Source organism: Cyanistes caeruleus, chromosome 14 (genome assembly GCF_971803275.1).
Source record: "Cyanistes caeruleus chromosome 14, bCyaCae1.hap1.1, whole genome shotgun sequence".
Taxonomy (NCBI): Eukaryota; Metazoa; Chordata; class Aves; order Passeriformes; family Paridae; genus Cyanistes; species Cyanistes caeruleus.
The window spans coordinates 13,646,334-13,673,461 of record NC_141714.1 but is presented as its reverse complement, the minus strand read 5'-3'; the positions used below and the strand labels follow the sequence as shown (position 1 = coordinate 13,673,461).

The 27,128-nt window shown below is 41.4% G+C and overlaps 1 protein-coding gene across 1 annotated transcript; it reads right to left on the bottom strand.

Moving 5' to 3' along the window:
• Positions 1 to 90: 90 nt before the first annotated feature.
• HPRT1 (hypoxanthine phosphoribosyltransferase 1) lies at positions 91 to 17,236 on the bottom strand. Its single transcript, XM_086851010.1, has 9 exons — positions 17,043 to 17,236; positions 15,000 to 15,106; positions 13,522 to 13,705; positions 9,371 to 9,436; positions 8,725 to 8,742; positions 6,370 to 6,452; positions 3,930 to 3,976; positions 2,099 to 2,175; positions 91 to 1,494 (listed from the first exon to the last, which is right to left on the bottom strand). Exons 1-9 carry the CDS (start codon positions 17,067 to 17,069, stop codon positions 1,447 to 1,449), a joined length of 657 nt encoding a protein of 218 aa, XP_086707136.1. The 5' UTR covers positions 17,070 to 17,236; the 3' UTR covers positions 91 to 1,446.
• Positions 17,237 to 27,128: the final 9,892 nt, after the last annotated feature.

The following is a 27,128-nucleotide window of genomic DNA, read 5'->3' as shown; positions in this document are numbered from 1 at the left end:
AGCAAGCCATGGATGGGCAGTAGTGTGCAGTTCTTGGAAAAATACAGAATCAAAGTTCAAAACCACAGAAAAATCATTCAAAACAGAATCTTTCAAAAACTCCATTGTGTATTAGGCACTGAGCAGCATTAAATCCGAGGATGTGGTGGGAGAATCAACATGCAGAAGTACAAGAACCAAAAAGCACAGCACAAACACTGGTGTGAGCTGGGCTGCCATGTTCAGAATTGGACTCCACATGAAAAGAAGTGCTAACAAAACAAACCAAAACAATTACTTACAAAATGCTTGTGTTTCTTTGTGGGTTTTTCCCACATGGATATGGGTATGTTTCATGGACATAGAACCTCTACGCTTCATTTTTGCCAAGACAGAACAAAGGACTGTTACTTCAACTCTGGAATCTGGTTTGGTTAGAGAAGATGCAATTGTTTCAGGATCTTCCCATAGCACTTTTATCATCTGTGTCTTAGACAGGATTGCATTAACCAAAAGCTCTACAAAGGTAACAAATGTAGAGTCTGCCTTCACTGTCACAAGCAGTTACAAAAAATATTATTGAGAAGAAAATTTCAAGAGCACTTTAATATACAGAATGAGTGGGATAGCTGTTTGGGGCTTATTTTAAAGAGACAGCCTTTATTTAAAGTACTTTGCCTTGTAGATCTTATAAAGTAAACATTACAATACTTTTTTTCTCCACAAATATATTAAAATTGTCTAAATTCAAAAGGCAATTCCACAGACTGATGGATATTTTTAAAGAAATAAAATCTAACAGAAATAGGCAGCTCAACTAAAATTAGATTTTAAACATTCTGTTTTGTCATTCCATCTTTAAAAAAAAAGAAAAAAGAAAAACACACTTTTCACCCAGACTTCCTTTACAGCAATAAGGCAACTCCAGGAGATTTGGATGAGCCCCCTGGAGATTACAGATACTGTAACTGGCTGCTCCTCATGCTTTATAACACCCAAAGGTGCAACTATCCATTAATCACAATCACATCTGTGCATTAAAATATAAAACTTAAATTACAGATTTTAAAAATATTACTAATAGACTTCCCTATCATAAAATGTTTTACATTTACAGTACTTGAACTATTTCAGTTCTGGGTTGATGAGGTTTAAGCAATTTACCACTGCAAGAGTTAGACTCTGGAGCTCACAAACAGCACAACCCAACCAGGGGCAGCGATAGTCGGTAGAGTCATAGTGCAAATCAAAATAAGGAGTGCAGAACTGCACTAATTGTTTACATTTCTAAAATATAAATGAACAAGACGAGCTCTTATATTGTACATGCAATAAATTACAGTAAGCATATGGCAATGGGGCTGGGGTATTCTAAAGTGTAGCTGGTGTACCAGAGCTGAAGCCTGTGAAAGATAGGACTCAGTAAACAAAACATTTCAAAGCTCTGTTGTCACTTGAACTCTGCTTTCATGCTTTGTACTTCTGCTTCCCCGTCTCGCTGATCACACAGATATGCTGAAACAAAATAAAATAAAAAGCTCCTGTTAGGAAAGTAAACTAAGAGACCAAGATTTGACATCAATAACAAGCTTCTGAAAGCAACACAAGTGTGCTGTACACACTTCAGGAGGAAAGATCTTCTGACACTGTTTATGCAGAAAATCTTAGACCTTTTTTTGGTCCAAAAATCTCAACACTGACTTCTTCTCTCCTAATTGTCCCACACAGTGTCTGCTGGGTCTGGTGAGACCTAGATGAAGAATTAATGATAAAAATAATGTGAGCCCTTCTTAACTGCTTCCCAGATCTCTCTTCTATAACTCTGATGTAACTAAATAAATGCACTTATTTGCTGCAGGCATCTGGTGAGACAAGAAACTTCACACAAACTTCACATTATTTCAAAGCTGACAGCTCTGCAGCCTCCACTCTGCATGCAGCAAAATAAGTTTTTAGTTTGATCAGAGCTCCAAACACTGCCCTGCTGCTCTCAGGCTTGTTCTCATCACTAGAACATGAGGCATGATTTACAGGGCAGGGAGAATGATGTAAGGAGATTTCCCTTCCTTCCTCCTCCCCAGTTTTAAATGGAGAAAAACATACGGGAAAAATTACTTACGTTCAAATCTCTGAAGTATTCATTGTAATCTAGGGCGTATCCCACAACAAATTTGTCTGGCACTTCAAATCCAACAACTGAAAAAGACCGTAAATTACCAGTGTGTTAGAAAAAGAACTTCCTAGAGTTCACTAGACCTTTTTACAGAGATGATAAGGAATTTTATAGCTATAGATTGTAACTAATTTTATTTCTTCTATTCAAGTACCCTCAGATTAATATTTCAGTTATTTTACAACTTTAACTTTGTTGATTTATCAACTAAAGGAAATTAAATAAGATGCATTTATTGGTTCTCACACAGCTGCCTGGTGCTAGTCTGCAAGAAATGAATGTAAGCTCTTAAATTTACTGACAGGATATTAATATGAGAATGTAAAATTCCTTGAAAATGTCCTCTGACTTTGCAAATATGTACAAAACTACCAACCCTACTTGGCACTTCCTAGATGCCTGAAAAGCCATTGCAGCAGCAGTGGACTTGTGAGCACAACACAAGTCCCCCTCACAGCATGATTCCAGAGGCAGCACCTCTGAGAGCTGGACCTGCACTCCAGACAGGGCTGCAGGAAGGGTCATTTGCAGGTTTCAGAAACAAGTGTGGGTTGGCTGCTTTGGGTTTGCTTTTGGCTTTGGTTTGTTGATGCTTTTTGTTTGGTTGTGATTTTTATCTCCCAAAAAATCTGCCTAAAAAGAGGACAGCAACCATTCCAGATCGTCTGAACAGCTCTAGCAGGACATTTTGCCAGGCAGTACCAGTCCACCCTGTCACTATAAAATGACCAAAAAGAGTAATTAAATTATTTAAAATACAAAATTTCCAAAGTGCTTTTCCCCACACATTAAAATGAAAGACTCCCGAGCAGGAAAGCTGTGTCTTTTTTCTCTCCTTGGCCACAGTGAGGAAAACTGAGATAAAGGGTGCAATTCAAATAAAAGGCTACAGGCACTTTTGGAAAAACTAAGGTGATGTTTAATACTTACTGGGCCTCACAACACAGGGATAAAATGGAGGCCCAGCCACTGCTGCCTTGTTGTCTCCTTCAGAGCTCACATGTCCTGCTCAGGACAGGTTGTCTCTGGGGACAGATGGCAAAACAAGTCATCTGCTGCAAGATGCTCCAAAGGCACCATTAGCCCAGCTAAGCCTATAATGAGATCCCAGGAATGAGGGGCGTCCTTGAATGAGGGGAACACCTCAATGAAGCTTCAGAAAGCTTCACTTACAGAGCATTGTACAGCCTTGGAAAAGAGGAGGAAGAGGATGTGATTCTGCTGCTCAATTCACTTCACTTCCATAATGAAAATAACAGGAATTCAGCCTCCGGAACACAGCTAAAACACACAGCCCTGCCCAAGGCATGAGGACTGTCACTTTCTTACCACTGTCTGCTGTGGATGTTCCTTCATTAACAGTCTTGTGATAGACAGAGGACAAGAAGGGAGTAATTCAGATACCCAGACATAACAGTGCCAGTTTAGGTATTTTATCAGGTGGATAGGCTAAGGCACACAAATCACTCCCAAAAGTGTCAAAAGGTGAATCCAGCAGTGAAACATTTGACTACATGCAAGCTGAGAGAATTTTGCACATGTAACCTAGACCAAAATATCAAAGTTTGATTTACAATATAATAAAATGCAAATGCTATAAATTCTGATTAACTGTCTCAAAATACATTCCAAATATTTAAATTATCTAAACAAGAGCAAACTTTATCAAGAATAATTAGTAAAAACCTGTTTGGAACATCCTTGGACTTTGAGCAAAACGTACATGATACACAGACATACTTTCAATAAAGAAAAATGGTTGTCAAAAGTCACTTACAGTCTGGCCGATATCCCACACTTCGAGGAGTTCTTTTCACCAACAAGCTGTCAAATAAAATTAATGTACAACTGAAATATGGAAAAGCACCATGTACAAATATATAAGACTGTTTTTATGACAGAGAAGCTAAGTTAGGCCTAAGTGTGCATGACTGACAGCATAATTACACATATTTTAAACCATTCTTTTTCTTGCAGGTACAAAAGATCATAATGAAAAAATCAAAACTTTCCAGAATCACAAATGGTTCAGAGCCTTAAGGCTAACTAATAGGTCTGCAAGGAAAAGGCTGGGAGACACTACCTGGATGGATTTTCACTGTGAAAAGTTAGCTTATTGGGATTTTGTATGTTAGTATGTTAGGAACTTCAGGAAGTTCAGCAATTTACCTTGTAGGTAAAGAGGCAACAATCTGGGATATGGCCCAAGAAAAAGACCAACAAAATCCTAAGTTTTATGAAGCAAAAGTTCATCTGCTTGAATGTAACCTCAATTGTACTTGCGCAAATTCTCTTTAACTGGTTTTCACTGGAAGCACTAATTACCCCCATAAAGAAAATGTAATTGATTCTGATGATCAGGGGATACTAGATTTAATAGACAAAGGGGTAAAAAGCAGGGAGCTACAAAGCTGGAATACTGTGGTAGAGAGAAATGCCCTGCTAGCTTAGTTTGATTTGCTCATTATTCAGTAGAGCACAATCCCACAGGCTTGACATTTGTCTGTCTGGGAAACAAAGAGGAAAACAAAAAGTGGTCGATGGCTGAATGCAAACAGGACCAGCATAACTCTGTACACTAAACACAGACCCCCCCTTCCCTCCTGGATCACCACTGAAGATGTGGCTTCATTTGCCACAGTCACAGTTTTGATTTTAGTTCATGAAACTTCTAGCTGGGAGACTTAATTTTTGAGAATTGGTGTAGAATTTGATGAAAGAAACACCCAAGCAGTACTAGCATTAATTCACATCTCCCTACTACAACTATTTAATTGTCTGAAAAAAAATAAATAGAAAACTAAAAAAAACCCCAAACCAAACCAAAAAAATAAAGTTCAAAACCCCCAACCCAATCAACAACAGCAACAACAAAACAACAACCAAAAAAATTAACAAAAAAAGAAAAACAATAGAAGAGAGAGAAGTGAAGCAACTAAGAATATAGTCCTATCTAGAATGCTCATGTTTACCTGGTCAGGTCTTTCCTTGGGCAGGTTTAAACCCAAGAGGTTTAAAATACAGGAAATTGGTCTTTGCACATATTAAATGATATTAATTATATTATATGATATTAACAATATGATATGATATTTTTACACTGTAGTGTTGCAACACTTTTCAGTGACACATATTAAAAACTAGCCAGGGAAAAATCCACAATGGCCTCACCTTCAGCAGGTCACCTCCAGATTATCAGCAAGAAGAGCTGTTCTGGTAAGTCTAACAACTGCTTTGACATTGTTATGGCAACACAAGAGATTAGATATTACACCCAGCTCTGCTTTATCTCTAATCCCCAGCAATCATTATGCTTTTATTAAAAAATACACAAGCACAGCATAGCAGTGCAACAGATGCAATTTAGAAAGAAGCAGGAGGAATGTTGATATTGGTTAATAATACAATATCATCCTCAACATTTCTTGTTGGTTGCAACTTACTTAATTATGAAATGTTTTGAAATGAATTGATTAAAGGTGTAACTAAGTAGAAAAGCCTGGAAAGAGCATATGGCTGGGTGACTCTCACAGAATGACCTCTAAAGCTCAGCTACACTATGCACACTGCACACTCACTCATATTAGTGTGCAAACTAATTAAATTCCACAATTAAAGAAGAAAAAATAGAAAAATGTCTCCATTGCACAGGTACACCACTGCAGTATAGTGAAGCTGCAGATACGGCCAGCAGAAACAAACATCTTTGGAGAGACACTACATACAGGTAAGTGACAACCACTATTTTTTTTATTCTCCCTTTTACTTAAAGGCTATATTTATCAACTAAATTTGTGTTTATTAACTTGAGAGGGTATTTCTTTTAATACCAAAATGTTTAAATTCTTCTAGATACTTCTAAACTTGGACTTCAGTGGTAAAAGCCCACAAAGCTTACCATAAGATGATAGGCAAGAGGTGTTCCAGGCATGCACAAGTTATGCCCTTCTGAAGCACAGGAATTCTTCCAGCAATGAGTGGAAAAAACAGTGTTTCCAGTATCCTTCACATACACATGTGCTTATAACATGCAAAAGTGCTTTAGGAGTTTAAACAAATAGTGACTTCAACATATAACATCAGATATGACTCCTGCAGAAATGTTCCCTCCTGTTTCTCTTCCATGGAAACGTGTTCTATGTTTTTACTTGTTGGTTTGGGGTTTTTTTAAACCTTCTTAAGGTGAAAACCAGCACAAATAATCATCAAACATTTACCTGGCTACTTTCACCATCTTTGGATTGTACTGTTTAAGTAGAGACAGCAACGTTTTCATTGTTTTACCAGTATCAATTATATCCTGAAAATAAAAACACTCACGTAAAACAGAATATTAAACATGTCAGAGTAGCACTTTCAAGTTTCTACATCCAAAATTGCTCATCCACAGCAGCATGAAAATATGGCAAACTACAGCATGTAAAAATGCTCACAACCAAATCCAGGTGGCATGAAACACAGCGCTGGGTTTATGCAACCACGCTGGATAAAGTGATCACACACATTAACAAGAGTGCTTAATTGTTGTGGATAACCACGACTTTGGAAGCAGTTGCTGAACAAGCAGTTACTGCAATGACCTTCTTGGCTCCTTCTGGATATTTTATGGCTTGTGCTCCTTGCAGCAATGAGATAATGTTTAATTTGAGTATGATAAGAGTAATGTTAGTCTCGCTGCTGAGCTCAGTTACAGAGTATTCAACGGGAAGAAAAGCAAGAAGGAAAAACAGGCAGAACAACTCATTATTAGAGTTAAAGGAAAAGGAGTACAATTTACTTTACAGAGCCAAGAAATACCTGAAAAAATTGCACAGGGAAGTCTGAGTGCAGTTCTGAAGTCTAAAACACGCTAAAATAAATTTTGACATGGCATTTTAATCCCATTCACTGCACACGTAAACAGAAAATAAAATAAAAAAAAATATGGCTTGAAACTGAAGCACCAGAAATGGCTGCCTCATTTAGACTCAAACAATCACACTATCTTTCGAGGGACAGTCCTTGCCCTAGCCTAAAATCAAATCTATTTGATGTAAAGGAGGCAGACAACAAAGAAACAGCAATATTCTGGTTTCAGCTGATTTTCCCATGACTCCCAATTAAAATAAAAACCAAACAACAAACTCAACAGAGCACCTGTCAGCATTACCATTAACACTCAATGCTTTTAATCATTAAACTCCAGAGAAGTTGAAGATGTACAGATATATAGATGAAAATCAAAGCTAGTAAATAAACAGCTACTTCCATGTCCTAAGAGAAAAGCAGAACCTATTACTAATTTTCTGTTGTGTGATGAGCTGTTTATTGGAGATGAATCTTCATTTTGTACAGATTATTTTTGGACATTAAAGGGATGCAGTAAAGAAAAGCCTAGCGCTCATGACATCAAATTTACAATTGCATTGTAATTTGCGCATTTTATCATTTGACAGTTAAAATGGTGATCAGTAAGTGTTCATATCTGAGTGTGTAAGACGAGTCACTGGACAGATGATTCACTAAAATAAGAAACTAACCTAATCTGGGGATTACATTCATCTGAAGTGAAGCAGATACATAATTAAACACATCTGTCTAGCTGAAGCAAAATATACTTCAAACGACACCACTGATGACACAATGACTGCTGTATACATACTATTTTGGTAGGCGTTTTGGAACTGCATGTGCTTCCTGTGGAATAATATAACCTTCTCAAATTAGGAAAATAATACATAGAAACACATTTTATGAGAGGAAACATCCTTTCCTTTGGCTGATGAATCAGTTGCCGCAGTTGTTTCTTTGCTTACAAACATGCCATTTCCATTATTTGGAGCCTTAACACATTATTAGATTTGCACATCCGTTCTTCCTGTCTACTGCTGCTGCTTCCCTATCCTGAAATTGTCAATTTTACTCAAGGAAAGTGACATTGGCTGCACATTAGCAATGGTGTTGATCAAGATAGAGGTAAGAAAGCAAGAATTAAGCAACAGCACCTACCAGGCAATCAAACTGAGCTGTACTGAACCTGGTATCAACCCAGAGAACCATGACAAGACAGAGGAATAGGAATTCAGCAATTGCAAAACGCAATTAAGAATTAGCATTCTCTATGCAACTATTCCCTGAACAAACTATACACAGGAAGGCTGGGCTTAGATCTGTTTTTCATGTATTTTGGGGTACTTATACTCTTTCTACCTCTGCAGTTTAGTCTCCTAGCTTGCTGTGCTGAACCCAGAACAACAACATGCTTAGTATCACTTTTTTAGGCTACCTTTTTTTTTTTTTTAAAAAAAAAAAGAAAGAAAAATTAGACATTTTAGAATTGAAAAAATCTCAGAAAACTGAAAGAAAGTACAAACCATGTTAGATGGATGTTTTCTTGGTTAAATATAGCAATTGAATGCAATTTGAGAATTCAAAACACAGCTTATTCAGAGACCACTTGCAAAACTCAGGCCTGAACTCAGAAGCTGGAAACCTTGAAACTAGAAACACTAGGTTTTCTGGCTTAGGAACAACTTCTATTAGAACTTTTTTATCTGTCACACATTAGAACTTCCAAGTAAAACAGTACTTACTTCTACGATCAAAACATTCTGGTAGAAAGAAAAAGAAAAAGAAATCTGTTAGTATCTACACAACATACGATTTCTTATTAATCTTCATAATTAATTTTCAGTGCAGTTAAATATTTGTACCATATTTATGTTTACATGTGTAACAGCAACTGCTTTGTAGTTTAACATTTCTGATGCTCTAATAACAATTAGCTGAGATTCTTCTCAACAGCTCCTGTTAAGTACAGTCTTTGAATTATTCAGACATTGAAAACTCTAGATATATGCAAAAGAGATCAAAACAGAGTCTATACAATTCCTATTCTTCTAGAGAAGAGTGCCCTACTGCAATCATGTACAATTCTGTCATACCTACATCCTTTACATTGACATACATGTCTTAAAAATCATCTATGTGTGAGGAGAAGGGGGAAGTGATGTGTTGTGACAGAGCAGGAGCAGTGGTGCTTTAACCCCTGACATCTGGCTCAATGATCTCCACAGAATCACTGGAGAAAAGCAGATTCACAATTTACATTCTCATATTTCCTCCTCTTGTCACTGTCTACCATGGGGAATTGTGTCCCTGACGTGGGCTGCACCTTACACTACGAATTCCCACCACTCCTTCAGGGCAACACCAACACAGACACACAGAGAGCTGTACCTTTCCAGTCAAGGTTGAGAGGTCATCTCCCCCAATGACTTTGATATCTCCAGTTGACTGATCATTCTAAGAAAGAGGAGGGTGAACGTTAGCATGAGAAGAATTAAACTGATTTTCTTCTTGCAGTAAATGTCAAAACTGTGAAGTACACAACTAGTAAACATTAAAACTTCCAGAAGCATGGAAACAACAGCATCTCTCTATGAACAAAGAAATTACAAGTGATCAACTTCAAAGATGGTATTTCAGATTAAAGACTGTTTGACAAGAGATTTGCATCAACACATGATGAGGCATCATCTCTCATCTGTGACCATTATATACACATATGTATCTGAAAATCAAGGACTTACTATGCATTCTCTACAGATATAGAAACAGGACAAAAAACACTTCTGGTCTCCAAGCTACAGGATACTATATAGCTGGTAATTTACATTTTAAACTTTATTGCTTTGGAAAGTCTTATTCTGAATAAGAATAGGCAATCATAACAAGAATAGCCAGCAAACAAGGCACTGATTGCTATTTAGAACAATAAGCTACAAAAATAACCAGAAAAGCTTATGCTCAGTTTACAGCCAATATTGGTAACAAATCAAATTAGTCCTTATACAATTGAACAGCAATACAGGTACACCACCACTACACTGCATTTTGCTTCACTAAATTTAAACTGTGATAAAAATTTAAATGAACTGTTATATAGGAAAGTTAAAAACAGCTGATAGGAGTGCCTCACAAATCTTTGCAGTTTATTAAACTCAGTCAATTGACTTTAAACCTTGACAGTGTCTCATAGTTCATATTAGATGTCATATTTACATGCTAAGTTCCTGAGCAATAAAAAGGTGAAACAACAGTTAAAGATTTCTGACATTGGTTGTAACCAGATTTCCACTGGCAAGAAATTTGTTTAATCATTAAGCAAGGTTTTAATTATCTTTAGGAGCCTTATTTTCAAGTTCAGTACTGGTTATACTTTAATGCTTCATGGTTTAACACATGAGAGTTTTACTGTTTAGAACTATTACCACTGCCTCCCTGTTGTCACTGCTGAAAAACAATTAAGTTTTACAAGATTGTAACTCCTGACTCAAGTGACTCCAAGATCACCTTTTAAAATGGCATTTTAAGTTCCTTACATTATCTGCTGTAAGGTTTGGTTAGCAGAGACCTTTCAGAATACTGCTTTGACCAGCCTAACCAGAGTTTACCACACAGTCCACCAAAAATCCCTATTTTCGCCAGTGACAGCACAACACATCCACTGTCTTTTGGCTGCCCTTCATGACAATACAAGCAACATTTGCTCATTTCCATGCTTAAATGCAGGAGACTAGTGGAAAGCCATTCTTCTTGTAACACAAAGAGAATAAACTGCTTGTCAAGAATACTGAGAGCCAGATCACAAACACTATATTTCCATTTCTTAACAGCTTGCCAGATCATTAAAATTCATCTGTAAGGACTTGGAAAACTGGAGTTACAAGTAAAGTTTAATCATAGCTTGATCATGTCAGTATTCTTACAGAACTATTTTGGGTGCAGTACAGTATGAACTTTGCATTGCAACACAAAAAAACCCATATGCTTGTAAATATTAAATGATCAGTTTGAAACAAGAATAGACCTTCAATTACATCAATTACAGAACCATTACAAAAGTTCATCTGCTTGATTTATGCGACCAGGATATTTTTAACATCTTTTATCCAGTGTGTGAAGGCAGGCAGCATGATCCAGTAATCATATCCAGAGACAGCAACAAGAGAGTTGAAAGCTCCACTTTCAACTGTCCATTACAGTCTGTGATGCTTTTCACACCACTAAACACAGATCCCTTCCTGTAGCAAAGCACAGATCAAAACTACAGAGCAGATTTAGCACTCTGACACTATTACTGATGGAAGACTCAGACAAGCTGTTACATATATGTCCATGAGAGGATAATCTTATCCAGTCTATCAAATTATGCAATCTAAAGGACCTAAATTTGGATATTAATAACCACCTAAGTGAGTTTACAGAAAAGAAATGCTCAAAAATAGTGTAGTGGAGGCATCACATAACAGCAGCTCCTCACTCATCCAGAACAAGAAAACATTCTTTTATAGAAATGGCTGACAAAATCAAAAGCCCTCAAGCCAACACCTCAAGGAAAACATTTGACTTCAATAGCTCTCTGTCTACATTTCTCTGCTTTTCTCCTCATCCACTTGTTTCTATAGTAAAATAACAATTGTAATCTCCATAAAATTTACTTTGCTGCTCACTCCCCTATTAATATCAAGGCACTGTAGTTCTGAGAGGGAATAAACAAAAACAGCTGTAGCAAAGAAATGTACCAAAACACACCTGGGACACCAGTAAAATGTCAGCCTTGCTTTTTAGCAGAGATTTTTTTTCAGGTGTTTCAAACTATTTCTCCAGTATTTTCTTCCTGAGTTAGAAAGTAGTGAGCATGAAGGGTGTAGTCTTTGTACTGATTATTTAAACAAATAAGTTATTGGAAGTCTTCTTAAGCGGAGAAAGCAGAAGATACAAAATTTCCTCTCTAAGAAAAAACAGGTAGAAGCCATAATTTCCTACTCTTTAACCTACTATTCTATAATAGAGACATTCAGTTTTCTGTCATTTTTACAGGCAGAATACATGGGCATGTGGGGGTGTTGGGGTGAAGTGGACTGGAGGCAGGAGCCTCCCCTTTTGTGAGGCACAGAAGAGAGGCTCAGACTGCTGTCCCTCGCTGATTTGAGCGCAGTGCATAAGCACAAAGTGCCTTGTGAGACACAACCAAAGGCTGGCACGAGCCCTTCTGCCCAGCCTTGCACTCTCATTAAAGCACATAACTAAATTAGTGCCTCGTGCTCTGCAAACCCAAGTGTGGTCTCCAGGTAACCCCTGGACAAGCAGCTGTGTGTGTGCCTCAGGCAGCCAGGGCTGTTTGTCCTGCAAAAAGACTGCACCAAAGCTCCATGCAGTTCTTGCCTTTTTCACAGCATGTTAATGGAGAGCTTGACAGGAATTACGGATTTATCAAGTTCTGCAACAGCCCAGACTAAGCCTGCAAATAATTCCATCTCAGGTTTCACAGTTTAATAAAACAAAGGATGAGAGTGTTTTTTTTCAATCCAGTCACCTGTATTTTTCTGCTGGAATAGGGACTGATCTACAGCTGTAACAAGTAACCCTGACTTCAATGCAAAGCTGCTGATACAGAACAACAGCATAACATTGTAAAACAATGTATTCAAACATTTTGAACTGAACTTAGAAAATAAAAAAAAGGTCATTATTTCCATCTTATAGATGGTCTTAGGGAAAAAAAGAATAAATTTCTGAAATCCCAAAAAACATGAGACTTGGCTATCAGTAAGTAGGAAATCATACAGTGTTTACAAACACCTGCTTCTTCCCCTGACCTGCACAACATAACCCCATGCTTCCTTCTGTAAAACTTGAAAGTTACCTTGTGTTACAGGATGTTCTGTTTCCCTAAAAAGTTGAATATTTGCGTTCAGAATCAAAATAAATTATTTCTCTAAAAATCCAAACCCAAGGCAACCTATGCCTTGTCTTGAAAAGGTAATGCAGTATTCAGAAGCTATTAATTCACTTATCTAGATTAATGTACCTAGTGTTTACTCATGGCCAAATACAACTAATTTTGTTCAGTGTTTGGTTCATCCAAACAAAAATGAGATAGGGAACCATTTCTGCAAGTCATCCTGTCCAAGAATGATGACTGGGCCGTATAAAAACTCCCAGAACTAATTTTTTGTAATAATAGTTGCAGGAGATTTCTCTGTACCAGTCTAGAGGCACAGCTTTAGAGATGAGGCTGTGGGCAGAGAAGAAACTGTTGAACAAGTAAAGGACATGTAAAAGGTCTCTCTCCTCAGCATAATGATTTTACTGGGGTGAGGAGATAACAAGATCTAAAAGAAAACATATTCTATAATAAGGCAGAGAAAGAGTAAATTGGCTTGTGACTCTAAATTCCCCTATTTTTCTTTCTATTTTTCCCCTATTTTTTTTCCTATTTGTTTCATATTAGCATATTATGGTAGTAACAATATTAAACCACCTCTGTTAATGATTTGTAGTCTACTTAGCTAAAAATTGCACAGTACTGCATAGATACTTACACAATAACTCTTCAACCTAATGAAGTCGACTGTCATGGGGATTGATTTGTCACTGTTTCTGTTCAGGGCTTTGATGTAGTCTAATAAATCAGCAAAAAATTTATAGCCACCCTTGAGTACACAGAGTGCCACAATGTGGTGTCCTCCCATGCCCTTCATAATTTCTCGTGCCAGTCTCTCCGTCCTAAACAAAACCAAGGAAGAGTGAGCTGTCATAACATTTCATTTGTTCATCACAGCAGCAGTGTCTGATACTCCCAGCAGCAGCAAACACACGCAGCAAACTTGGAAACGCATTTGGCTTGGAAATACTTGCCCACCACTTCGGTCACTTTTACATGTTACTGGTCAACAAACTTTTGCTTTTCAAGGTTAATCCAACAGTAGCACTGCCAAATGAGCTTGTTTTCCTATGTCACAGGCAGCCAAAGCAAACCTTAACACCATGAAACTATTTCACTGTCAGATATGAGACATGAAGGTGTGTTTTTTCCTTCCAAAGACAGGTTCAGCTTCCATGCAAAGAGCAATGTAAGCTAACACAACCCCAAAGGCAGTAGCCCTCACCAGCTGACAAGCAAGAAAACTCTCAAATTGTAAACTGAAGAGTTTATGTTTATTTGCCAAATCAGAATGCCAGAAACTTGTCCTGAAAGCAGAATACAATACCAGCGAGGCAGAGCAAGAGAACACTGCACCATTTTTCTGCAATAATTGTTTCTAAATTTATTTTGCCATTTATTTTAGAAAGCATGGTCTGCATTTATTGTGTGCCAGCTGACAGCAGGTTTCTCAGAGAAAGCCAACCATTAGAAACTTTACGTCAATTCCTTAATGACATGTACTTTGTCAAATTCTTTTCCTCTATATGAACTTCCAGTTCCTCATAAAGGAAATTAGCAACTTACAAACACAAAGTAAAACAAAAATGTCTTGCAGGCTTATGAACACATTTCTGATCACACAAGATAAAACTTGCACAGCACATCACAGATTTCAGCAACCACAGAAGTGACAGATTGATATTTGCAGAAGATAACATCTTTCTCGGAAGGCAGGAGAAAGTTGGACATAATTTATCCACATGAGAGAGTCAAAAACGATGTGATTAATAGTTTACTTTTATTAATATCTTATGGAAATTCAAGAGACTATATTTTCAGACTGAACCAACACAACAAAACGTCTTCTAGTTAGATTTTAAGAAGGTAAAATATCAAAGAAACACTGGAAAGAAAGTCCTAAGTTGCTACATACTACAAAATTTCACTTGATAATTATGAGCAATTTTCAAAGAATAGCACGACTGCAAATGTACAAACTCTTAGAAGCCAAGAAAAAAAAATAAAAATTAACTGTACATTCGAGTCTCTAATTAGATGTAATCTATTTAGACAGTCTCCAAGCAGCAAAATTATCACTGGAAGGTGTTTATTCCAGTTTCATGCAATCAATGTACTGTCTGAAGTCAAACAAACCTGTCCATGATGAGCCCATGAGGAATATAGACTTTTTCCAAATCATCTGCATAATGTTTAGGTATGCAGAACAAATCCAGGTCGTAACCTTGTTCATCATCGCCAATCTGAAAAGGAAATAAGGAGATTTCTACATAGACTTATAGAAAGTCTGTGCTGAGAAACTTCAAGTCCTCTGCTTTATTCAGTAAAAACTATCAAACCCATGAGTAAAACCTATCAAACCCACAACACTCATCATAACCACCTTATGTTCCCCCTCTCTAAAAACATCAGTCACACTGAACACAGAGTAAAGTGTAATCTGAGAGCTCACAAGGGTTACTTGAAATATTGTGAGTTGTTATACAATGCAATGTGTGAAGGAAAGTCCTACAACATTCTTCTCTAGTGGAGAGCAGGAAAGTGAAGTTACTACACCTCATTGAAACTCTATATTCCATTGCAAAAATAAGCTTTTTAAACCCTTTGATTTTCCTAGTGTAATGCAAAACCTGGTATCTGCAATTAAGCAAGCAGAGGTTCTGACATGGACACATTCCAAATCTCCACAACACTTGATCACAACAAAACACAGGAGCCAGTTTGCAGGACAAGACAAGAGAGCTACTTGAGCATGCCAAGTTATGCTGCTATGAAGCAACTCTGCTCTGACCACTGTTTCCAAAACAAGGAGGTTCAAGATCATTCAGAATCTGAAATTAAAGCTTTCAGCAACCTGTTCCACATGGGCAAACTCCCTGTATGAAACAGCCTGCAACACTGGCAAGTGAATATTAATTAGGACAAGGGATTAGCATACATACATAATGATACCGAACACTGCTGAGGTTCAGGGCACACTGTCACATCAAACAGAGTCTTCCTTGAACCCTAACCCTGCTGCAGCTTGAAAATGATGTGGTTTTTTAATTACTTCCCTCTCTGTTATGTAGCTGAACACTAACTACTAGGTGGAAAAGAATTTCAGAGGGAAAACAGAAGGCTAGTGCTGACAGTTCACCAGGGCAGGCATTTTAAAGATCCATTTTGGCTACTAGTGCCCTTACAGGAATCAAATCTTATTTCAGTGCCTGTGGAAACACTTACCTGTCCAGTGGTCAGACAACTGCTTACATGGAGTTTTTGTTGATTAATCTTTAATGAGTACTTCATCTGGGGTATTTCATTATTATTTCACCCTCCCATCCAAAACTGACCCTGTGTGAGCTGCACACACAGAGCTCGAGCTCATGGTCCCTGCAGTTCACAAGGACTTATTTTAAGAAATAAGGCAGGTCCTTCCCAAAACTCATGGGGTTTTTCTTTGGTCAGACCCATCGTTATATCGAGCGTGTCTACTAAATCTTCCGTTCTGCATCTGGAAGGGAATGGGCCCTTCCTACAGGTTTTGTCAGGGTTTTTATGGACTGCAGGGATTTACTGTCGCAACCTCGCGGCTGTCACAGCTCTCGGCCATCAGACACGCACTTCATCAGCACTGCCACTTGCTTTAAAACGATAAATAGAAATGAGCATTAAGAGCCTTAGCAGATGCGGCAATTACGCAAAAATATAAAGGATGCTGCTGCTGCAGAACCAGACCCAGCTCACACACGTGGGGCTCTCCCGACCAGAGCCTCCCGCACGCCCCGAACAGCAACAGGAATAGGAAGTTGTGCCGCGCTGGGGGAAGTTCTTCCACCTTCGCTCCGGAGGCGCCAACGCCGGCTATGCCCGCCGCCCTCGGGCTCCGGATCCCCCCGGATCTCACCCCGAGGGACCCGCGGCCGCTCCGGGAAGGGACGCGCCCGGCCGGGGGCAGGGAGGGCAGGGACGGGCAGCCCCGGGCCCGGCGCCGGGAGGCCGGGGCTGCCCTCAAGGTGACTCCGTGGGGCGGCGGCTCCCGGCGCTCAGGGACGCCACACGCCACGCCACAACACACGATACGACACGCCATCCCCCACGTTCCCTCACAGATCACCCAATTCGGGGGGCAGGCGGGGGACAGCGGCCCCGGCGCCCAGCATCCCCCGTCCCGCGGGCGGCAGCCTCCACACTCACCACGATGCAGGGGCTGGGGGTCGCCATGGAGCGCGGCCCCGCCGGCGGCGGCTGCGGGCGGCTCGGAGCGGCGGGAGCGGGCGCTGGGAGCGACAGGAGCGACGGCGGCAGCGGGCGCTGGGAGCAGGAGGCGCCGCGCCCGCAGCGGCCCCGGCGCCGCCTCCGCGCCCTCCGCGCTCCCCGCCCTCAACATGGCCGCGACGGAGCCGCCCTCAGCACCGCCGTGCAGCGGCCCCGGGCGCGGGGAGCACTGCGAGGGACGAGGGAGAGGGGACACATCAGCGGAGCTTTTCTCTCGGTGGGGGTGTCCCCATCCCGGCAGGGTGCAGGTGTCCCCGCGCTGTCCCACATCCACACTCCTGGTCTTGAGAGCTGACCCGTCCCTCTCACAGCACGATGTGCGTTCCCCGACCCTTCAGGATGACACGGGAAGGTGACAGTGCTGTGTCCAGTTCTGGGCCCCTCAATTCAGGAAGAACACTGAGGTGCTGGAACGAATCGAGAGAAGGGCAACAGAACTGGGTGAAGCATCTGGAGCTCAAGTGTGATGAGGAGCTCTCGAGGGAGCTGGGGGTGTTTGGCCTGGAGAAAGGACGCTCAGGGGGGACCTCAGTGCTGGGCACAACTCCCCGACGGGAGGCTGCAGCCAGGTGGGTGTCAGGCTCTTCTCACGGGGAACCAGCGATAGGACAAGGGGACACAGCCTTAAGAACAGGTTTAGGTTTGGACATTCGGAGGAATTTCTTCACAGAAAGGGTGATTACACATTGGAACAGGCTGCCCAGGGAGGTGCTGGAGTCACCGTCCCTGGAGGTGTTTAAGGGAAGACTGAATGTGGCACTTTGTGCCATGGTCTGGTTGACAAGGTGGTGTTGGGCCACAGGTTGGACTCAATGACCTCGGAATTTTTTTTCCAACCTAATTGATTCTGTGCTTCTGTGACTCCTATGTCCAGGGGGAACAGGGTGGGTAACTGCTGTCATTCCAGAACCAGGCACAGGGATGCACATCCATCAGGTGTTCACATCCATGGAGGGGCTCCACAGACAGAGGTAAAATAATAACTAGGCATGGATAGTTCCAGTGGTTTCAAATGAGAGAAAGAAAAAAAAAGTGTCAACTTTTCCTGTAGTTGTGGACAATAAGGACAATTAAGGACAATACAACAGTGCAAATGGAAATATGATTTTTTATATTATGTTGCAGCTGAAGTCTTCCCCCCTCTTTCTCTAAGGGGTGGAAACCAAGTTTTACTTCATGCTGCATAAAATCTTGGTGTCAAGAAGAGGATAATGATTCTCAAAAATAACTTTACTTACAAAGAACTGTAGCAATCACCCTCTGAAATGCATCTAGCATTATTACTGTTTGCTCAGAAAGCACAATGAAATCAAATTAAGTGTTCCTTTGTATGAAACAATCAATTTAAGCAAATTTTAACTCAGCAAATGGGCACGATCCCTCTTGAGTGCTCTATTGTTACAGTCTGGGTGGGTTAACTGGAGTGGGTGGAAGGAGCCTTTATTGAGTTGCCTGGAGCAGCAGAATGAAACATGCCCTGCAGCTGAGGGATATCAGGAACATGTCATAGCTGGACCATTTCCAGAAGGCCAGGAAGAACAGGTTCCCTGTCAAGTTCAGGGAGAGCCTGACATTAGTGGGCAGTGGGTGCTATCTATGGAGAGACTCTGCAACCTCAGAAGAATTGCAGGATCTGATCGTATTTTAGTTACTGAAGACATTTCTCATTAATGAATAATATCAATGTCTGCCATTAAAAGTAGCATCCAACAGCACCTTTCTGATGGCACGCAGGAGTTGTTGGCTTGACTTCCATGCGGCTTTTCCCCAGCAAACAAAACCATTAGTCCTGTTTTTCCCTTTTGGATGAGCAATTTCTTTGTTCCTCCTGCCAAACAGCACATTCCTGGATCCAAAGCATTTCTGGTCCTAGTGGCACCCCATTATGGAGGGAAAAACAGATTTGCAAAAGCAAAAGTATTTGCTGATATTACAGGAAGTTAGGTAGCTGAGATCAGCACCAGATTTAGTAGATGTCCAGTTTTGCTCTTGCTGGTTACGAGGCTTGCAGGGCAGGGTGAGGCAGGGGGTTCTGAGGTACCTGGGAGCTGCACATTTTCTGTCTAGATGATGCAAAAGGCGTAAGGTGAGAAAGCCAAAGTTTTGATTTCTCTGGTATGCAGAGCTTTTTGCAAGGCAAAATAATGTGATAAATGTGCAGAGTGTTTTGTCTCTAAATAGACTCTTAATTTCATAATTATTTTGTCCTCTGTTGCCAGCCAGTCATATCTCAGTACTCAGTGAACCATGGCCTGTGTGAGCACAAATTGTAAATAATTTTGTTAAAAGACTTTTAAAAACCTTTTCTGCTAACCACATGTCCCCACTGGTGGGGTACCTGGAGGTAGCAACTGAGTATTCATCTTTTGGAAGCACCTGAAATGGTGTGTACTGGGTCAGATCCTCAGGTCAGTGCCCATTCACCAATCCCCTGCTCTTCTTCCCTCCCAGCTTTGTCATTGCTGCTGGGTGACTCACAGGGAATCAGCAGAATTTATCTGCTGATTTTGTTTCACAAAAAAAAGTCTCCTAAAAAAGGCAAAGAGTACAACCAATTTCCAGCAGATTAACTAGACCAGCAGGACTCCCTTGTGACCAGAAATTTGTCTGTGCAGACAGAATGGGGGAAAATGGAGAATTCCAGGCATATGAACCCAGTCCTGAGAGGAGCACTACCATTTTTAATAAAGAGGGAAACCAAAAAGAAATATCTGATTAAATTATATACAGAGCATTCACTAGAATGTGAATTTAGAGCACAAGCATCCCATTTTCTTCATGGCTGCAAAGACTGACTAGCAGTTTAAATAGCATGTAATTATTTTTCTAGCCAAATGTTTCAAATGGGAGAGGAAGCCAGATGTACCAAAACATTTAGAAAGAGACACACCCTTCCTAAGAAACAGGGAATAGATGTTGTTCGTTGCAAAATACCTTTTAAAATCATGTTCTTGTTTTCTGTCTTGTTGATTCCTGTGAAAGTTTGTCATCACAGTGATTCTCAGTGGTAACAGTTCTCCATGGATTTTGGAAAGTGGTGCCTATCTACTTACTGGTTTCAAGACTGGGATATGTTGGATGGTGGGAGTTTATCGAAGTTTTCTCTCCCTGCCCAGGAGAGACAGTAATAAGTGACAATTTACTTATCGAAACTAAGATAAGCAAAACCTCTGAACTCATGTGCTTCTCAGGAGCTGTAGATAACTTCCCCTTTTCACTGAAAAGGTTGTCACAGTCCAGGATGGAGGCTGGGGGAATTATGGATGTTTGGTCTTTATTCAGTAGTGCAAGAACTGGTCAGTGACATAGAATTTACATAATTAGTACAAAACACTCAGTGGTGGCTGATCAAAAATATGAACCATCCTCAGAAACGCAGCCTGCATTGCTGCAGACACAGCTCTTCGGGCTGGTATTTCTGTGTTTATCAGTTTTCACTTGCCAACATCTGCTAAGAATGATCCCCGTGGCCGTGGCTCAGCACGACCAGACACGCCACGGCTGCTGTGTCACAGCAGAGTGGAGGGGCCACGCTCGGCACTGCGTTCACCCACGGCAGCCGCAGCCCGGCCCGGCTGGAGGGACCGGGACCAGCAATGCCAAGGCCAGCTCAGGGCCTGCAGAAACTGCAACAAGGATTATTGAAATGGCACAAAACAAGCAAAGGCACATCCCGTCACTGAAGCAGGGCATGGACTCAGCACGGCCAGACATGAAGCACAACCCTGTGCTATGGGGCCTTGTGCCCATAGAGGCACCCGAGACTTTGGTAGCCCAAGCCCCATGGCTGTGACTGAGCTCATGTGTGGTGAACCTTCTCCCAGCAGCTCTGGGGTCTGGGCTTGCTCCTCTCCCTGCTTTCCAGAGACCTTGTTCCCTGGCACCGGAGAGCTGTGAAAAGTGGCTTGGATGGAGAGGAAGGCACACCTGAAATCCAGAGACCCGCCCAAAGGACACTGTGATTGTTTGAACCTGTCCTGATACAAGGGTTGAAGCCTGAGCAATTAAACTACTGGGAAGGTATTTTTCTTTTTTCTTGTTGGAAATGGCTGTTTTCCAAGCTCAGCTTGACTCACTGGATGGTGTGTCCTGATGGAGTTGCTGACTAAGAAAATAAGTTCTTAAATGCAGCCACAGCTCAGCACCTGCTGCAGAGCCACTTTGAGAGCTGCAGCACCAACCCTTTGCTGTATAAGCACCATGCCAGGGGGACACCAGTGTTTATCATCCACTGTCATGTGGCGCTGCAAACCTGTGTGAGGACATGGTAAAGCCCAGGCTGACCCCCTTCCACTCCTCCCACACCTCCATTGACTGCAGCCCAGCCCTTCCCACCTCAAGGAGTCACCTGAGGTCCCCAGCAATCCCTTGCAACAGCAAAACAGAACAAAGATCAGGGCCACAGAAGGTACAACAATCAGATTCCTTTGCTCTACAGCAAGGAATAGTGAGAGGTACATTTTCTCCAAGGGAACCTTTTCTGCTCCCCTCATTCAGCAGCACATACATCAAGATACCTGGGCGACCCAAAAGATTCTATGTGGCACATTTCAGTGTAAACTCTACCAAAATTAAAACCATGTTACCCTGCTGGTTTTCTCAAAATTAAATGTCTGGTGTCTGGGAGCACAAGAGAGGACAGATGTCCACATTGCAGCATGCACATGCAGCAAACTCCCAGGGCTACACAGGAGTAAAACGACTTCTGAGAGATGGGCTGTGCATGGGAGGTGCTCTTGCTCTTAGTCCAGCAGCTTATTTTAGCCAACAACTTAATTAACACAGCCTCAGTTTTTTCAGTCACTCCTTTGATGGAGGCATGAAGCAAGAAACCAAGGGAACCCTGCAGCAGGACTTCAGCCTGGGCTATCTGCACTGGAAGCTCATTTGCACACACCTTCCACTGAAGCCTGAGGGAAGGCTGGACCACTCCAAATGCAGGTGTGTTGGTGCTGGCAGGTCCTCCCACTAGGGCAGGGTGATTGAGGGAGGAGAGTTGTGGGGTTCTCCCTCTTGCTCAGTTGTTTTCAGAGGAGTGAACAGGCTAATCTGCTTCCTCCAGTCACCTGAGTGTAGGAGCTGCCTGCAAACTGCAAGAGCATTTCTAAAAAGCTGTAAAACACTTGCTGTGTTGTGTGTCTGAGAAGAGGTGTCTGTACAGCTACACAGACGAGCCAGGTGCAAGGATTGCTTAATAAAAAACAGCAAACCTGGAGCCTGTTGACACCAGCATGGACAAAGGGGTCAACAGGCATGAGGACAGAAACTTGAGAAAAGGCAGGAGGCAGTGGCAAGGCTGTTTGAGTTCCAGGGGAGAAGGAAGAGGAAGAGCAGCACAGAGCACAGCCAGCAGCCTGATCAGGTAACTCGCTGATGAGACAGAAGGGCTGCACTCGCCAGGGCTGGCGGATCCAGCTGGCACTGCCTCAATGCACACTAAGTATCAGGTGTCAGGGCTCACATGCCAAGGCCCCTGCCTCCCATGCAGATCCTGGCAGCTGTTCAAGTATCTCAGAAATCTTCTCTGGGCAGATTACAAGGGAAGTGGAGATGAGACACAAACACCAGGCCAGGAGGGAGCTGTACTTCAGGACTCCCCTCTCCTTTGCAAGTCTTGAGTTGTGTGGTACGAGCTGGCAAGATTATAATTCAGATCCTCAAATATAAAATGCTCTTCCAGGAGTAAAACCTGATCTGAATCTGGATTTGTGATAAAGGTGCAAGACTGGATGAGGTGCCTGGCAAGGACAGAGTCCAATAGCTCAGTTGAAAAGTGCTTTTAGAACTCAATTTATATTTAAAAGGAAATATAAATGAATTTTATATTTATATTTTATATTTTTTATATTTATAAGAGTCCCAAGCTGAATGACCAGGCAGCAGGAGGTGAGCTAGTGGAAAACACCTTCAGAAATCTATCCTCAAAAAGTCCCATGAAACAGGGCAGGCAAGAGGGAGAACTGCTCTCAAAGGACTGCCAGATGCCATAGCACTGAGAGAAAATAACCTTTTTTTCTGGGATAGAGAAAACAGGACCTGACCTGAAATCTCCCTCCAGACAGCTAGAAAGCTGAAGGTCCCAGAAAAAGAAATAAGCTTGATGCTCTTTAAAGCAGTCTGGCTGCAGACTCTGACCCAACTTAGTGAACAGTATGTTCACAAGCTTGCAGAACAGAGCACCTGTACCTGTGGCTGCAGAAATGTGAGATATCAGAAAGTGCTCAACAGAGAGGACAATAGAATTTTGCTCCAAATAACGCTTTTTTTGCCAAACTTCTATTCTTATCTCTTAACTGAAATCCATTCCTCAAATTGTAAATCTGTGCTATCTGATGGGCTAATATGTGTTTTACACAGTGATAGCATCAAGAGTTTTTAAATTTACCAAGGCTTATCAAAGTCTCAGGTTGCTTGGTTTCTGCAGAGCCTGGAAAAGTTTTCCAAAACTCAGTTCCCTGCTGGTGTAAATATTGTTTGGCAGCATCAGAAAGGCTTTCCAAGGGAAAGTGAGACAGACTGGAGCTCCTGTCTCTTTGAACCCCAGCCAAATGCATCTTAAATTACAAACTTAGACTAGTGTGGTCCTGCTCTTGAAAAGAGTTTAAAGAGATTGTAAAACACAATGACACTGATCTTCTGTTTAATTGCCACACAAACCAGATAATTGGATACAGAGGATTAAAATAAAAACTGAGTATTTGATAATACAAAATTGAGAGGGGAAAAAACAGCTATGTAAAATTACTGTGTTATCAGTGATTCTTGATTGTTTTCATAGCTGAAAATGATCCAGAAATTTAATTAGTTTTGGAAAATGTTCTTCCTATAAACTAGTGATGAAGAAAAATGTGAATCTTGTTATATCTAAACAATCAGCAACTACTGAAACTAAGGAAGATTCATATTAAAACTGAAACATCAGTCTTCATAGTCAAAGTGTACAGAAGAATGTGACATAATTTATTTTAGGGCAAAACGTTGGCACTAATATGCAGTAAAAATACTGGAAAATATGGCAAACTCAAATAGCTCATAGGCTTCAATGCCTGAATGAATCACTGCTGTCATTCAATCCAATTGCCCAGAGTCCTGTTATTCTTTTTAAAGTAGTCTTACTTAAGGAACCAACTTTTCAATATCATTGGAGAATTTTAAAACCTTCTGCAGCCCAGCTACTGCACTTCTCACTCTGCAAGAAAGCACTTTTTGGACGCGTCACCTGAGCATTTCAGTTTTAGATCAGAGGCCTCCTCCCTGCTTTGAACTTTGCAGATTCCAGGGATTGACAGCACAAGTCTCAACCGTGCTTCAGGTTAAAAAAACTTCTGACCTTAGATCCTGAATAAGCTACCTGCACAGTGGAAGAAGCTGAAATCGAGACAACACAGCAGGGAATAGTAAGATTAAAAGGATTGCTAACTGTGCTTAACTTCAGTGACTTTCTGTTTTTGAGAGGTATTTGGGCTTAAAACTCTCAGGCAGCTGCATGGCTGCCTGCCAGAAGGAAGTTCACAGAAAAGCTGTTTGCACAGCATCAGCCTATTTTTAGTGTATGGTTTGGGAGGGAGTTTCTTCCTCCCCCTGTCCCAAGCCTCTGAAATGCTTTTCACTGGCAGGCAGAGCCTGATGGGAGTCTTTGCACAGAAATATGGAATTTCTTCTGGCCAGCAGAGTAAAATTGGGTCTTTCATGTATGCCAAGTAACCTGCACGTCTACCCAGCTTACAAAAAGCTGGGCAGCACCAGCCCTGGTTGCTTTCTTCTCAGCTGGAATGTTGTTTTAGGAAAAATAAAAGCAGAGAATGCAGTTTAAACAAAGTAAGATACCATCTCTGGCAAAAATTCAGATAAAGGTTTAAGATTCCTGCCGCAGTAATTGGATAACAGAGCAGCCAGTCCAAACTCTGTATCATCCCAGTGCACATGCACACACAAATAAGAAGTGGTTTGTGTGCACTAATCCTACATTCATATGAAGTATTGCTGTCACTTTGCTTATTCTTGCACAACAAAAATGTACATTATAGGCGGGGGATGCATTCACTGTGAAAGCTGAAGTACTCCCAAAAATTTGAAATGGAAGCATGGAGAGTGCCTTGTACTGGGCAGTGTCGGGAAGCTTGTACTAACTCTGCAGATGTGGGCCACACTGCCAGTGTGCCCACAGATGTTATTACCACAATTATTATTGCTATTTTAAAAGAAGGGGTGAAAAAGGAAACACATAGCTGTGAGCTCCAGGGCTATGCTCCAGAGCTTTGCCAGTGCAGTGTTTGCTCCAGAGCAGCTCTGGCTCCCTCACAGGCGCGGGTGTGAAAGGGCCACAGGAGAGTGTACGAACTGGGAGCTCTGCACTGCCCTTATCCCCTGCACCTTCAACCCTCGTTTGTGCCAGCCCTGCACCATGCCCACAGACTCCTTTAAAATCTCAAATTCCAGAGATTCCACAGCCTACCTAGGAAAGGTATTCCAGAGCTTTGCTGCTCCTGCCCATGTGGATGTCTCAGCTCAGTATCTCCTCCTGTAACAGAATCTCTTTTCCTTGTCCTACTCGCAGCAGTGGGAAAAAGTGTTTATTTCTTTCTTTGCACCTACTTCTAACTGATTTGAAAACATCTCTCCCATCACCTTAAAACCAGCCCAGTCATCCATCCTGTCACCCCTCGCATTGCTTTTCATCAGTCATCTCCAGCTGATCCCCGTTTTCCAAGAAGTGCAGTGCCCACAGCTTGAGGGCTGTTCCAAGAAAGGCTTCTTACCATGTTCCAAGAAAGACTTTCTGCTACCATGTGCAGATGAGGGTCCACACCATGTATCTTACAGATTACATTCCTGTTCATACATCCCACAACAACACTGGGGTTTTTTCTGGAGCAGGATGCTGTTGAATCATGTTCAGCTGGTGACTGGCTATAAGCCCAGGAGAACTCTTCTGCACAACTGCTACCGTAGCAAGCTGTCCTGTCCCATCCTGTATTTGTTCAACTTCTGCTGAAGTCTACAAACACGCATTTGTCAAATCCATTGCTGGTGTTACTGCATCACATGCTCTTTTGAATTTGTCAAGTTCACTTTCAATTATATTTGTCTTCTGCTCAGTCAGTAGGTAGCTCAAGTCTGATGCTCGTTACAATGTGATCAGCATATGCCATTCAAGTTGTTAATGAAAATACCAAGTAATCTCGAATCAGAGAACTGCAGAGAATCCCCCTCAACACATCCCTGCAGTGTGAATTTTTAATAATTAATCTGAATAAGGTTTTCCAAACAGTTTTTGTCACCTCACTTTTAAATTGATGTCAGATCACATTTCCCTGCTATCTTACATAAAGTCATTAGAGTCACTTAAAATAAAGCTGTGCTCACTGCTTCTCCTCTGCTCAAGGATCTTGTTAACTCGGTGCAGATTAACCAAATTTGATCTTTTAGACACTCACTGGTAAGTTTCCTTTTCCACTGATTTTCCAATTTAAACTATTGACCCTGAGTTCTGAGCAGGCAGAAGGAAACAGAGACAAGCTGAGCCTTTTTGTCTAATGCTGGGAAGTAATTTACCATACGGGGTGTCCAATGCAGGCACAAGGACAACTACAGTTGTGTTTGTGCTGCAATCCCTCACACAGGGCAGAGTAAGCAGAGCTTGTCTAAGTGAGGATCTGACAGCCCTCAAAGCATTCACTGCTCTGCTCTGACATCACACAACACAAGGACAATGAGAGTCTTTTCCCCCTGTCCCTATGGGTCCCCACTCCACCGCTAGAAGTGTCCAGCTGCTCCAGTGAGAAATCACATCCATGAAATGGAGAAGGCTATTCCACAATATCCTGCACTTGCCTCAAAGATCTCAGGTGACTGAATTAAACCACAAAAAAAAAATAATCCAGCAAATAAACATCCGTCCAGTAATAATTTTCATGGCATCAGAAGCCATGTGATGAAACTACTCCCAATATCAACTTTGGTAACAGAAGCCTTGAAATAGCCTTTTCAAGAAACTTTTGCAGA